The sequence below is a fragment of the Acinonyx jubatus genome, chromosome D1, assembly GCF_027475565.1.
Source record: "Acinonyx jubatus isolate Ajub_Pintada_27869175 chromosome D1, VMU_Ajub_asm_v1.0, whole genome shotgun sequence".
NCBI classification, from domain to species: Eukaryota; Metazoa; Chordata; class Mammalia; order Carnivora; family Felidae; genus Acinonyx; species Acinonyx jubatus.
The window spans coordinates 53,334,312-53,349,785 of NC_069390.1; the positions used below are offsets into that span (position 1 = coordinate 53,334,312).

Below are 15,474 nucleotides of genomic sequence, written 5' to 3' on the forward strand. Positions count from 1 at the left end.
GCACCTTTGTGCCTCCCTATTCTCAGGGTGCCTTTGCACTCCCGTATTCTTGGGGTGCCAATCTGATTTACCCAAAGTTGGGTGTGAGCATTTTATGATTTTGCATTTCTTTATGCCTTATCAACCCACTGGTGTAAGCCCAGGGGATTCATAAGCTTATCCCCCACAAGTTACTAGAAGAAGAACTTTAGAACAAGAAGCAGAGGACAACCTAATTATACCAAATGAGTCACAGGAGATTGGAAAGGTAGTAATGTAAGAAGCAGTATCAGGAAGTCCTTGGCATCTGGCAGGAGAGTAAGACACACTTAGATGTGAATTCCAGTTTTATCTCTTACTAGCTGTTTCTTTCCTTCCCAAATGATAAAACAGAGATAATAGTACCTGCAGGATAGGGTTGCATTCAGAATTAAGTAAAATGATGTACATGAAGAGTTTAAGATATTGTTCATCTAAGAGAATGTGTTCCTGAATTTTAATTCTTATTAGTAATAACATATAGGACTTTCTCTCAAGACAGTCAATACTGAAGAAATATTTCAGTAATTTATCTACAAAAGGAGCTGTACTTGAGAAACAAATGCATTGGGTCCTCTGATGCGAACTACTGCCAGTAGCTTTACTGTGTTCCGGACTGATAGGGTTTGCCAACCATAGCTATCTTCAAAGTAATTCTGCTATTTTACTACCTCCTGCTCATCCATAAGGCTATGAGGCTTTGCAGATATTTATTTCCAAGTTCACAAAAAAAAAGTCGGACATTTTGAAAGCAGAATTATCTACATGTAAAAATTGTCTAACACAATGTTTAATATATAATAATAGTTACCAATGCTTTCTTTTTGCCTTCTTTTTAAAAAATATCTACCTCACTTTTTCTCCCTTCAGCTTATTAAGAACGATCTCTTCTCCTCACTTCTTGATCTGGCTAAACAAGTATTGATTACATACCTTTACCTTTACTGTTTCACAGTTGGTTCTATTTGCTGGATTTTGCTACCAACAAACTCTATCAGCCTTTTATCTCTCAACTGATGCAATTTTGTCAGAAATGAAATTGAAATGACTCATGTTGATTGAAATAGCTCTGGAGGTAACTCTGTAGGGTACTGGAACCAGGAAGTGATGAAGTTCAAGGTTTCAAATTTTCTATTTATATTTATATTGCTTATTGTATATAAAATATAAAAAACATTTATATTGCTTATTGTATCACTAATTTTTATATGTCTTCCAAAAGAATTTCCTTGTGCAATTTCCTTGTGATTATTTCAGTTTTTAAACTTACTAGTTACCGTGAGATAGAAAGCATGATATAATTGAAAAAGCTTGAATTCAAATGGCATTAGTTCAAAATGTAAGTAGAAAGAGTTATGGGTCCCCAGGAAAAGAAAGACAAGATACAGCTTTCATGACCCAAGAAAAATCATTTCAGGCCCCCACCTCTTTTCATGATCTATACCCTACTTGCCCAAGCCCACTTTCTGCAGAACTTCCTAAGAGATGTCAAAATTACAAAGAAATGCAAAAACCTCAGGAGTTAAGGACTTTAAGGGAACAAAGGGAGTGCAAAACCAATAGATTCTACCATGCCAGGATATAGCCTGACCCTATCAGAGACAACGAGTGGTAAAACCCCCAAGTGCTGCTTCAAAAGTGAGCAAGACCCCACCTTCCTTACCCAAGATAAAGAGCCCCAAACCCCAGTTAGCTAATACAGTTTACACCTGGTCTCCATGCCCACAGCCCCTTCCCCATGTCTGACAGTTACCTCTGCTTCATTATAATGTCAAAGTCTGGGCCCTAAACGGAGCAAGAGCTTCATTTACATAAGATAAGATACATGCATAGACATGGGTTTTTTTGTTTTGTTTTTTGTTTTAACTTTTTTAATGTTTATTTATTTTTGAGAGAGAGACAGAGTGTGAGCCTGCAAGGGTCAGAGAGAGAGAGGGAGACACAGAATCTGAAGCAGGCTCCAGGCTTTGAGCTGTCAGGACAGAGCCTGACACAGGACTGGAACTCACGAACTGTGAGATAATGACCTGAGCCAAATATTCACCCTACTGAGCCACCCAGGCACCCGGTGCATAGACGTGTTTTTGAAGTAAGCTTGCACAACCTTGTGCCTGCCTTTACATGGGATGACAAACTCTCCTTTCTGAATATTCATCCTAAACCCTAAATAAAATGAACCCACTCACCTCTGTGGGGGAGTCACAGCTTTGGAAGTTATTCCCCATGATCTTATTTGCTGCATATAAAACTCCTGTTTTGTGACAACTCCCCCTAGTGTAGTCTCCATCTGTAACTCACCAAGGAGCAAATTCACATTAAGGTTACAAAACCTCATGTCTTTTCATAACAATATATATTTTTTCAAGATCTTAGTTAATCTCTCTATGCTTTAGTTTTCAAGTTTGTGAATCAGGAATAATAATACCATGTAGGGATTAAAGGAAATAAAAAATATAAAACATCCAGCACAGGGGCGCCTGGATGTTTGAGTAGGTTAAGCCTCTGACTTCAGCTCAGGTCATGATCTCACAGTTTGTGAGTTTGAGCCCTATCCATGTTGGGGTCTGTGCTGATAGCTCAAGAGTCTAGAGCTGCTTTTGATTCTGTGTGTCTCTCTCTCTCTTCTCCTCCCCCACTCATGTTCTGTTTCTCTCTTTCTCTCCAAAATAAATAAACATGAAAAAAATTAATAAATAAGTAAAATAAAAATAAATAAAAATAAAACATCCGGCACAGTTCGATAAAGGTTAATCTCAACCCTTCCCTTTTCCCTATTTTCTCTTTCAATCCACTCTACTTTTCTTCCTTTCTTCTCCAGATCTTAGAATAGGGGGATAAAATGAAGTGTTCTATTTATCTTTCTATGAAGTGATTTATTTATGTATTTATTAATTACCTAATGACATATAAAAGGGTTAATAAGCTATCTTGAGAAATGTATTTTTTATTTTACATATTTTATTTGCTGCCTCTTTTATAAATGTATTTTATAAAGAATATACTTTTAAACTAATGCTAATATCAAGATCTTCTAATAAAATGTATTTTTAAAATACAAAAAATATTTTGTTAAATTAATATATCAATTGATACTGTCTATATGATGGGGAAGCATAAGGCAAGCTGAGGGCAAAGTCCAAGCTAACAACTGCTCCCTCCCCAGCAAGGTGGGATGTGTGTGATATTCTGCAGGCACTCCTGGCTGCCCAAGAACAAAGGAAAGGAAACAAAACAAATGGCTAACTGATACAGATCACAGTCTTCTAGGACAGGAGTTTCCATCAGTTTGTAAATCTCTTAATAAATTATAAGGCAATCTTATTAATAGCCTAATTTTCAGAAACCAATAGACTCAGTTTCCTGGAACCCCCACATTATCCTCCCTCCGTAGTGAGGTAGGGAGCAAAGGCAAGAAGGAAATGGCAGGTAAAATTAAATTTCCGTATAAGCTGCAGCCCATTGACAAATACTTAGGCAAATACAGAGTCTAACATTTCTCTAAGAATTTCCAATGTTGTAATGTTAACGTCTTACTAGAGGAAAAATGACCTCAGCTTGATAATAGCTAGGCCTCCTAAGAGTCTTCTTTATTATATTAGCCCTCTTTAACATATGAAAGTCCTTCTGGAGGCCTCCTTTTTGCCTTTATCTCCCCCAACTCCATAGTACATAACCAGTCACTTTTCACAACCCCAGTGCAGCTCTTTCAGTCCATGGGTTCTGTCCCCATGCTTTAACTGAAATCACCTTTTTTTGTACTAAAGACATCTCAAGAATTCTTTCTTGGCTGTCAGCTCCAGACCCCCACCACTCCCAAACCCCATAATATAGAAGATTATTTTTTCACTTATCTATTTTATATAACAAATATTTATTGAGGATTTACTGTATATCAGAGTGAAGTTAATACTGTAATTGGATTTGAGCAAGGGAACACAGCATGACCAAGGGAGCGAGTGTATTCAGGGAAGGCCTTTCTGATGATGTGACCTCTGAGAAAGAGCTGTTAGAGCCAAGGAAACAGCCAGTAATGAGACGGGAAGTCTGATGGAATGTTTAAAGATATTTAACAGAAAAATATTGAGGGCATAAATGCTTTGTGAGTGAAAGGAATTAGTCACTGTGATATTGCGATTTATAATAAATATGTTTGGTCTTCATGCCTGTTTTTGGCACTGAGTTCCCTTGGAATTTCTTATGGGATGAGAGAGACACAGTTACTTTTCTCATGTTAAAATGGTAACTTCTGGATCTCACCTAAGATTGGGGGCTGTTTGCCTGAAGAACAAACCATATGATTATAGGGTTGGAACTTTCAGTCCCATACCCTGCCATCCAGGAAGGAGACAGGGAGATAAACTAATTGAAAATCTTGTGTTTCTGATTCTTAATAGTCAAGAGCACTCTGATAAAGCCCAAGCTTCTCTTTTTTTTTTTTTTTTAATATATGAAATATATTGTCAAATTGGTTTCCATACAACACCCAGTGCTCATCCCAAAAGGTGCCCTCCTCAATACCCATCACCCACCCTCCCCTCCCTCCCACCCCCATCAACCCTCAGTTTGTTCTCAGTTTTTAAGAGTCTCTTATGCTTTGGCTCTCTCCCACTCTAACCTCTTTTTTTTTTTTTACCTTCCCCTCCCCCATGGGCTTCTGTTAAGTTTCTCAGGATCCACATAACAGTGAAAACATATGGTATCTGTCTTTCTCTGTATGGCTTATTTCACTTAGCATCACACTCTCCAGTTCCATCCACGTTGCTACAAAAGGCCATATTTCATTCTTTCTCATTGCCACGTAGTATTCCATTGTGTATATAAACCACAATTTCTTTATCCATTCATCAGTTGATGGACATTTAGGCTCTTTCCATAATTTGGCTATTGTTGAGAGTGCTGCTATAAACATTGGGGTACAAGTGCCCCTATGCATCAGTACTCCTGTATCCCTTGGATAAATTCCTAGCAGTGCTATTGCTGGGTCACAGGGTAGGTCTATTTTTAATTTTCTGAGGAACCTCCACACTGCTTTCCAGAGCGGCTGCACCAATTTGCATTCCCACCAACAGTGCAAGAGGGTTCCCGTTTCTCCACATCCTCACCAGCATCTATAGTCTCCTGATTTGTTCATTTTGGCCACTCTGACTGGCGTGAGGTGATATCTGAGTGTGGTTTTGATTTGTATTTCCCTGATAAGGAGCGACTTTGAACATCTTTTCATGTGCCTGTTGGCCATCCAGATGTCTTCTTTAGAGAAGTGTCTATTCATGTTTTCTGCCCATTTCTTCACTGGGTTATTTGTTTTTCGGGTGTGGAGTTTGGTGAGCTCTTTATAGATTTTGGATACTAGCCCTTTGTCCGATATGTCATTTGCAAATATCTTTTCCCATTCCGTTGGTTGCCTTTTAGTTTTGTTGGTTGTTTCCTTTGCTGTGCAGAAGCTTTTTATCTTCATAAAGTCCCAGTAATTCACTTTTGCTTTTAATTCCCTTGCATTTGGGGATGTGTCGAGTAAGAGATTGCTGCGGCTGAGGTCAGAGAGGTATTTTCCTGCTTTCTCCTCTAAGGTTTTGATGGTTTCCTGTCTCACATCCAGGTCCTTTCTCCATTTTGAGTTTATTTTTGTGAATGGTGTGAGAAAGTGGTCTAGTTTCAACCTTCTGCATGTTGCTGTCCAGTTCTCCCAGCACCATTTGTTAAAGAGACTGTCTTTTTTCCATTGGATGTTCTTTCCTGCTTTGTCAAAGATGAGCTGGCCATACGTTTGTGGGTCTAGTTCTGGGGTTTCTATTCTATTCCATTGGTCTATGTGTCTGTTTTTGTGCCAATACCATGCTGTCTTGATGAGTACAGCTTTGTAGTAGAGGCTAAAGTCTGGGATTGTGATGCCTCCTGCTTTGGTCTTCTTCTTCAAAATTACTTTGGCTATTCAGGGCCTTTTGTGGTTCCATATGAATTTTAGGATGGCTTGTTCTAGTTTCGAGAAGAATGCTGGTGCAATTTTGATTGGGATTGCATTGAATGTGTAGATAGCTTTGGGGAGTATTGACATTTTGACAATATTTATTCTTCCAATCCATGAGCATGGAATGTTTTTCCATTTCATTATATCTTCTTCAATTACCTTCATAAGCTTTCTATAGTTTTCAGCATACAGATCTTTTACATCTTTGGTTAGATTTATTCCTAGGTATGTTATGCTTCTTGGTGCAATTGTGAATGGGATCAGTTTATTTATTTGTCTTTGTGTTGCTTCATTGTTAGTGTATAAGAATGCAACTGATTTCTGTACATTGATTTTGTATCCTGAAACTTTGCTGAATTCATGTATCAGTTCTAGCAGACTTTTGGTGGAGTCTATCGGATTTTCCATGTATAATATCATGTCATCTGCAAAAAGCGAAAGCTTGACTACATCTTGGCCAATTTGGATGCCTTTGATTTCCTTTTGTTGTCTGATTGCTGATGCTAGCACTTCCAGCACTATGTTAAACAACAGCGGTGAGAGTGGGCATCCCTGTCGTGTTCCTGATCTCAGGGAAAAAGCTCTCAGTTTTTCCCCGTTGAGGATGATGTTAGCTGTGGGCTTTTCATAAATGGCTTTTATGATGTTTACGTATGTTCCTTCTATCCCGACTTTCTCAAGGGTTTTTATTAAGAAAGGGTGCTGGATTTTGTCAAAGGCCTTTTCTGCATCGATTGACAGGATCATATGGTTCTTCTCTTTTTTTTTTTTTTGTTAATGTGATGTATCACGTTGATTGATTTGCGAATGTTGAACCAGCCCTGCATCCCAGGAATGAATCCCACTTGATCATGGTGAATAATTCTTTTTATATGCTGTTGAATTCGATTTGCTAGTATCTTATTGAGAATTTTTGCATCCATATTCATCAGGGATATTGGCCTGTAGTTCTCTTTTTTTACTGGGTCTCTGTCTGGTTTAGGAATCAAAGTAATACTGGCTTCATAAAATGAGTCTGGAAGTTTTCCTTCCCTTTCTATTTCTTGGAATAGCTTGAGAAGGATAGGTATTATCTCTGCTTTAAACGTCTGGTAGAACTCCCCTGGGAAGCCATCTGGTCCTGGACTCTTATTTGTTGGGAGATTTTTGATAACTGATTCAATTTCTTCGCTGGTTATGGGTCTGTTCAAGCTGGGTGTTTAGGAATTTGTCCATTTCTTCCAGGTTGTCCAGTTTGTTGGCATATAATTTTTCATAGTATTCCCTGATAATTGTTTGTATCTCTGAGGGATTGGTTGTAATAATTCCATTTTCATTCATGATTTTATCTATTTGGGTCATCTCCCTTTTCTTTTTGAGAAGCCTGGCTAGAGGTTTGTCAATTTTGTTTATTTTTTCAAAAAACCAACTCTTGGGTTCGTTGATCTGCTCTACAGTTTTTTTAGATTCTATATTGTTTATATCTCCTTTTCTCTTTATTATTTCTCTTCTTCTACTGGGTTTAGGCTGCCTTTGCTGTTCTGCTTCTATTTCCTTTAGGTGTGCTGTTAGATTTTGTATTTGGGATTTTTCTTGTTTCTTGAGATAGGCCTGGATTGAAATGTATTTTCTTCTCAGGACTCCCTTCGCTGCATCTCAAAGCGTTTGGATTGTTGTATTTTCATCTGGATTTGTTTCCATATATTTTTTAATTTCTTCTCTAATTGCCTGGTTGACCCACTCATTCGTTAGTAGGGTGTTCTTTAACCTCCATGCTTTTTGAGGTTTTCCAGACTTTTTCCTGTGGTTGATTTCAAGCTTCATAGCATTGTGGTCTGAAAGTATGCATGGTATAATTTCAATTCTTGTAAACTTATGAAGGGCTGTTTTGTGACCCAGTATATGATCTATCTTGGAGAATGTTCCATGTGCACTCGAGAAGAAAGTATATTCTGTTGCTTTGGGATGCAGAGTTCTAAATAGATCTGTCAAGTCCATCTGATCCAATGTCTCATTCAGGGCCCTTGTTTCTTTATTGACCGTGTGTCTAGACGATCTATCCATTTCTGTAAGTGGGGTGTTAAAGTCCCCTGCAATTACCACATTCTTCTCAATAAGGTTGCTTATGTTTATGAGTAATTGTTTTATATATTTGGGGGCTCCAGTATTCGGCGCATAGACATTTATAATTGTTAGCTCTTCCTGATGGATAGACCCTGTAATTATTATATAATGCCCTTCTTCATGTCTTGTTACAGCCTTTCATTTAAAGTCTAGTTTGTCTGATCTAAGTATGGCTACTCCAGCTTTCTTTTGGCTTCCAGTAGCATGATAAATAGTTCTCACTCTCAATCTAAAGGTGTCCTCAGGTCTAAAATGAGTCTCTTGCAGACAGCAAATAGATGGGTCTTGTTTTTTTATCCATTCTGATACCCTATGTCTTTTGGTTGGCGCATTTAATCCATTTACATTCAGTGTTATTATAGAAAGATACGGGTTTAGAGTCATTGTGATGTCTGTATGTTTTATGCTTGTAGTGATGTCTCTGGTACTTTGTCTCACAGGATCCCCCTTAGGATCTCTTGTAGGGCTGGTTTAGTGGTGACAAATTCCTTCAGTTTTTGTTTGTTTGGGAAGACCTTTATCTCTCCTTCTATTCTAAATGACAGACTTGCTGGATAAAGGATTCTCGGCTGCATATTTTTTCTATTTAGCACACTGAAGATATCGTGCCAATTCTTTCTGGCCTGCCAAGTTTCAAAAGAGAGATCAGTCACGAGTCTTATAGGTCTCCCTTTATTTGTGAAGGCACGTTTATCCCTTGCTGCTTTCAGAATTCTCTCTTTATCCTTGTATTTTGCCAGTTTCACTATGATATGTCATGCAGAAGATAGATTCAAGTTACGTCTGAAGGGAGTTCTCTGTGCCTCTTGGATTTCAATGCCTTTTTCCTTCCCCAGTTCAGGGAAATTCTCAGCTATAATTTCTTCAAGTACCCCTTCAGCACCTTTCCCTCTCTCTTCCTCCTCTGGGATACCAATTATACGTATATTATTTCTTTTTAGTGTATCACTTAGTTCTCTAATTTTCCCCTCATACTCCTGGATTTTTTTATCTCTCTTTTTCTCAGCTTCGTCTTTTTCCATAACTTTATCTTCTAGTTCACCTATTCTCTCCTCTGCCTCTTCAATCCGAGCTGTCGTCGTTTCCATTTTGTTTTGCATTTCGTTTAAAGCAGTTTTCAGCTCCTCGTGACTGTTCCTTAGTTCCTTGATCTCTGTAGCAAGAGATTCTCTGCTGTCCTCTATACTGTTTTCAAGCCCAGCGATTAATTTTATGACTATTATTCTAAATTCACTTTCTGTTATATTATTTAAATCCTTTTTGATCAGTTCATTAGCTGTTGTTATTTCCTGGAGATTCTTCTGAGGGGAATTCTTCCGTTTGGTCATTTTGGATAGTCCCTGGAGTAGTGAGGACCTGCAGGGCACTTCCCCTGTGCTGTGGTGTATAACTGGAGTTGGTGGGCGGGGCCTCAGTCCGACCTGATGTCTGCCCCCAGCACACCGCTGGGGCCACAGTCAGACTGGTGTGTGCCTTCTCTTCCCCTCTCCTAGGGGCGGGATTCACTGTGGGGTGGCGTGGCCCGTCTGGGCTACTTGCACACTGCCAGGCTTGTGATGCTGGGGATCTGGCGTATTAGCTGGGGTGGGTAGGCAAGGTGCGCGGGGGCAGAAGGGGCAGGCTTAGCTCGCTTCTCCTTAGGTGATCCACTTCAGGAGGGGCCCTGTGGCAGCGGGAGGGAGTCAGATCTGCTGCCAGAGGTTTGGCTCCACAGAAGCACAGAGTTGGGTGTTTGTGCGGAGTGAGCAAGTTCCCTGGCAGGAACTGGTTCCCTTGGGATTTTGGCTGGGGGATGGGCGGGGGAGATGGCGCTGGCAAGCGCCTTTGTTCCCCACCAAACTGAGCTGTCATCCGGGGGCTCAGCAGCTCTCCCTCCCTTTGTCCTCCAGACTTCCCGCTTTCCCAGCAGAGCTGTTAACTTATGACCTCCCAGACGCTAAGTCCCGCTTGCTGTCGGAACACAGTCCGTCAGGCCCCTCCGCTTTTGCCAGCCAGACTCAGGGGCTCTGCTTGGCCGCGAGCCACCCCTCCGCCCCGGCTCCCTCCCACCAGTCCGTGGATGGCGCACCCCCTGCCGCCCTTCTTACCCTCTTCCGTGGGCCTCTCGTCTGCGCTTGGCTCTGGAGACTCTATTCTGCTAATCCTCTGGTGGTTTTCTGGGTTATTTAGGCAGGTGTAAGTGGAATCTAAGTGATCAGCAGGACGCGCGGTGAGCCCAGCGTCCTCCTACGCCGCCATCTTCCCTCCCCAAGCTTCTCAATTAAACTCTCATTTCTCTAGGAAAGGGGTAAAAACCAACATGCTCTATGTATCTTGGAACCCCACTGTCCCCATTAACTTAATTCCATAACGAAAGAGAAAACACTTAAAGGAACATAGTAAGCTCAGTTGTGTATAAAAACAAAAAACAAACATAGTTGTAGAGCATCTATTTATCTTATGGTGTCAGAAAAAAAAAAAAAGGATTCAGAGAATACCAGTCTTCCTCATCAGCAACATGTCTACCACTTTGCCACTCACCATGGCTGGCCTATAGTCCAATTGGCTAAGTCACTTTGTATTTATGAGAGCATATGTTGGACTGTAAAGCAAGCCTAAGAATCTCTCTCTCCTCCCATGCTCATGGATGGAGAGTACTGATATGGATTAATCATGTTAAAGAATATTCTATCTGCTCTATATAAGAAAATGGGATTTTTCACTATACTATATAAGAGAGGGTTAACAGTCAAGTGCACATCACCTATTTTCTGTCCTTTCTTTGTACTTCTTCCTGTGGAGAGCTTGTGAGTAAGATCAGCTTTAGAAGCTCAAGACCTTGCCTAAAACATATTTGGAGCAAAAGTCTATAGAAATTAGAGAAACCACTTAGTATCCACTCTCTTAAATCTACTTTCTCCAGGTTCCGGTTTTTTTTTTTTCTTTTTGTTTGTGTGTGTTGGGGGAGGGTTTTTTTTTATTTTTTGGGTTTTTGTTTTGTTTTGTTTTTTGTTTGTTTATTTAATTCTAGGCTTACTCTGGACCAAACTAAAAGAATTATCCTATGGTTCAGCATAACTGCATAAAATTTTTCATTAGATTGGGATGGGAAGGGGAATATCCTAATAGAAAAGGGGGGAATTTATTTGCAGGTCACTGCTCTTTATGTGAGTAGTTTTTCTGAAGACTTTATGGAGAAATGTGATTGGTAAAGATAGTTCCTATATTCCTGGTTCTCCTTGTCAGTTAACATTATCTGACTCTATTACTAATAGTTTGTTCAGAAGAAATACTTCATTCTTTTATTCCAGGATATGAGTCTTTCAAAACTGTATTTTCTTAATGTCTCATAGGAAAGTGCTGAAAGGAGTGTTTTTTATGCTGAAAATGTCATTTATGTTAAAAGTGTCATTTCAGATCTGGGAATAAACACTTTCCATCTGATTCATCATGCACAGTATCAATTCCTCTAACATTGAGATCACCACCTTCTTCCTGATTGGAATCCCGGGACTGGAACATATTCATGCTTGGATCTCTGTCCCCATCTGCTTCATGTACCTGGTGGCCATCTTTGGCAACTGCACCATCCTCTTTGTGATCAGGACAGAGTCCTCACTCCATGCACCCATGTACTATTTCCTTTCTGGGTTGGCTGTCTCTGACCTGGGCCTCTCCCTCTCATCCCTCCCCACTATGCTGAGGATATTTGTTTTCAATGCTACAGGAATTTCCCCAAATGCCTGCTTTGCTCAAGAATTCTTTATCCATGGATTTACAGATATGGAGTCCTCAGTGCTCCTGGCCATGTCTTTTGACCACTTTTTGGCCATACGTCACCCTCTGAGATATAGCTCTATCCTCACCAATGCCAGAGTTGCCAAAATGGGCCTGGTGTTTCTAATTAAAAGCATGCTCTTAGTGCTCCCATTCCCTTTCACTCTCAAAAAATTGACATATTGTAGGAAAAGCCTACTTTCTCACTCTTATTGTCTACACCAGGATGTCATGAAGCTGGCCTGCTCTGACAACACAGTCAACTTTTTCTATGGTTTCTTTGTTGCCCTCTGTATGATGTCAGACAGTGTGTTCATTGTTGTGTCCTACATATTCATCCTGAAGACGGTGATGGGAATTGGATCCCATAAGGAGCGGCTCAAGGCTCTCAACACCTGTGTCTCCCACATCTGTGCTGTGCTCATCTTCTATGTGCCCATCATTGCTTTGGCCTCCACGCACCGTTTTGGCAAGCACAAGTCCCCAGTGGCCATGATCCTCATTGCGGACATTTTCTTACTAGTACCACCTCTGATGAATCCCATTGTATACTGTGTGAAGACGCGGCAAATTCGTGAGAAGGTTTGGGGGAAATTATGTCTAAAATAAAGGTATGGGGAAAAGTAAGGCAAGGTCAACCAAGAGTGGAGAATTAAATAATATAACTCTAAGCAAAGTATTATAGATGTTTATTGTTATCTCCCTTAATCATCCTTATAATCCCTACAACATGTGGGCTGGGCACTGAGGTCTGTGAGCCTAGGACTGATGTGGGCATTGACAGGTGAGTATGGAATAGTTTTACAATACTATTAAAATCATGAATCAATATACTGCTTTGGAATTTTAGTTACACTGTTTACAGCACAAGGGTAAATACACATAGAAGTAGAGCTTGTGCCCCCTTATGGAAAATGAATACTGGGGCACCTGGGTGGCTCAGTCAGTTAAACGTCTGACTTTAGCTCAGGTCATGATCTCACAGTTCACAAATTTGAGCCCCACGTCAGGCTCTGTGTTGACAGCTCAGAGCCTGGAGCCTGTTTCGGATTCTGTGTCTCCCTGTCTCTCTGCTCCTCCCCTACTTGTGTGCTTTCTCTCTCTCTCAAACAAATAAAAACATTAAAAAATTTTAGAAAATAAATACCAAAGGAGTTGGAAGTTAAAAGGTCTTATGCCAATCCAATTGGATTTTCCTTCAGGCAGCCTTCAGACATGTATTTGTTGAGGGTTCTTTGGTCAATTCAATGCAAATCCTTCATTTCCCACTTAAGGAAAGAAGTGTATTGTTAAGTCCAAATTGGTTAAAATTTTTCTCCCTTTGCTCTTTCCTTAGTAATCAAATAGGGACAACCAGTGATTGTTTTTAATGTTAGAGTTTTCATAGCCTGGAAATATGAGAATAAACTCTCTCACAACATCCTTTAAGACAGATCAGATTTTTTCTCTATATTACAACAGGGCTCCAAGAAATTATAGTTATTAAAAGGAGAATGAGAGAGTATGCTGCTAGTAGTAGGAGATAGGAAAGCTAGTAGTTCAGTAATTTTTAAAACATTGATATTCTTAACTACTTTAAAATAATGGCTCTCATGCTTGTTTAGGCACTTGGTATTTTGACCTATGATATATTCAATTACACTAAACAAGTTAGAAATAATTTTAAACTAGCAGAAAATATGATCATATGTTAAGCAATATAAAATCATATTCATACATATATGGTTCAATTTTTTGAAAAGATAAGTGGCCCAGGGGAACCTCAGTGGCCCAGTTGGTTAAGCATTCAACCCTTGATTTTAGCTCAGGTCATGATCTCATGGTTCATGAGATGGAGCCTGTCTTTGGCTCTGTGCTGACAGCACAAATCCTGCTTGGGATTCTCTCTCCCTCTCTCTTTGCCCCTCCCCCGCTCATGCACATGCACACACTCTCTCAAAAATGAATAAACATTAAAAAAAAAAGATAAATAGCCAACTAAAGTAGATTGGGTATCTCAGTATATGTTCTGTAAAATTCATCTGTTTCCTATTCATCTGTTATTTGTGAGTACTTCATAGTAGACAAAGTATAAAACATAAATTTTAGAATAAGTCAACCAAAACTCTTAAAAAGTCTGTACTATGGATTGGGAAAAAATGACTGGTAATCAATTTCAATGTTTCATTATCTCAGTTGAACTCACAAATATTTAGTATTGTTTGTTCCAAAGAACCATTTTGAACAAGATGTTCTCTGTTGAATAAATATTCTTATATATTTTATGTCCCCAGGTGAGTTTAACTGAGTCCTTATTGCTCAAAAGCTGACCCATTCTGGATGCCCATAGTTTAACCAAGGAAGGGAGGGACAAACTTTTGGGCTTCCTCCCAGGTTGTTTTCAGTTATGTTATTAATTCACCTGTCTGTCTTACTTCAATTTTGTTTCCTTAAAGAAACTGTATACATTAAATTTATTATCGTATCTCCAGACTTGTACACTATATATAATGACATCTGGATAGCAGTCTGACACATTTCTCAACTTTGAGAAAAGAAGCACACATGCACAAACACACACACACACACACACACACACACACACACACCTTTGAACAGTCAGAATATGATGATAAATTGTAAGCACACAGAACATCTAGAATGATAGAAACACTATTGCCAAATGAATAAGATGTAACTATAAATTTTAAGTCAAAGAAGTTGCCCTGAAAAATAGTTCATGTCCTGTTTAGCCACAAGAAAAAGTAAACAGGTTGTCATGAAAGAAACAAGAAGGATATTATCCTCCATTTTTTTAGTATTTGCCCTCAACTAAGAAACTCAGATCTTTACAAAACAGAAACTGCTCAAGTCATAACATGTCAATAATGTTTATCTGGATCATAAGAGTGAATAGGCTAACATCTGTTTTCCTCAATTATAATATAGGCTCAATGTATTTCCAATCAAGCTTCCAGGAACATTTCACTGAGAGTATAGCAAAATAATTCTAAAAAAAGTTTTACAAATGTCAACTGGAAAATATAAGATAAAAATAAATAGAAAGTGTAATAAAGTTTCATATGATAGCAACATTTATTAAACAGCTATAAAATTGCATGTAGTTTGCTCAACAAATCAATGGGAAGAACAACGAAAGAATAAACACTTCAACATACTCTAAATGATATGAAAGTAATATATAATTAAGGAATATCAGAACCTTATTGAAAATAGGTTATTCAAATAATAGTGGTAGAAAAATTATAACCTATTTAAAAAACCATAATTGTGTGTGATCCTTTATTACACACAAAAATAAACTAAAGTAAACTGGGAATTAAGTACAAAGATGTTTTTTCAAGTTTTTATTTAAATTCCAGTTAGTTAACATATGGTATAATTCAGTGTTCACCAGGCACCAAACACTGGGTTATATACTTACTTGTATTAACACAATTAACTTTTGTAAGAACATGGGAAGGTAGATTTTATTAATTCCTCCTGTTTTGTGGATTTAGAAGCTAAAGCTTTGAGAAGTTAAACAAGTTTTCCAAAAATACAGAACTATAAAGTGTTAGGAGCTTAAATCTAAACCCATTTCCAGAGCCTACAACCTCATGCACTACAGCAGACCAACTATTATTTTATCT

At 38.9% G+C, this 15,474-nt stretch overlaps 1 protein-coding gene across 1 annotated transcript; it reads left to right on the forward strand.

The window, feature by feature from the left end:
- The first annotated feature begins 11,503 nt into the window (after nucleotides 1-11,503).
- LOC106966135 (olfactory receptor 51A7-like) lies at nucleotides 11,504-12,451 on the forward strand. Its single transcript, XM_015062208.3, has one exon. It carries the CDS (start codon nucleotides 11,516-11,518, stop codon nucleotides 12,449-12,451), a length of 936 nt encoding a protein of 311 aa, XP_014917694.1. The 5' UTR covers nucleotides 11,504-11,515.
- The last annotated feature ends 3,023 nt before the right edge of the window (nucleotides 12,452-15,474 follow it).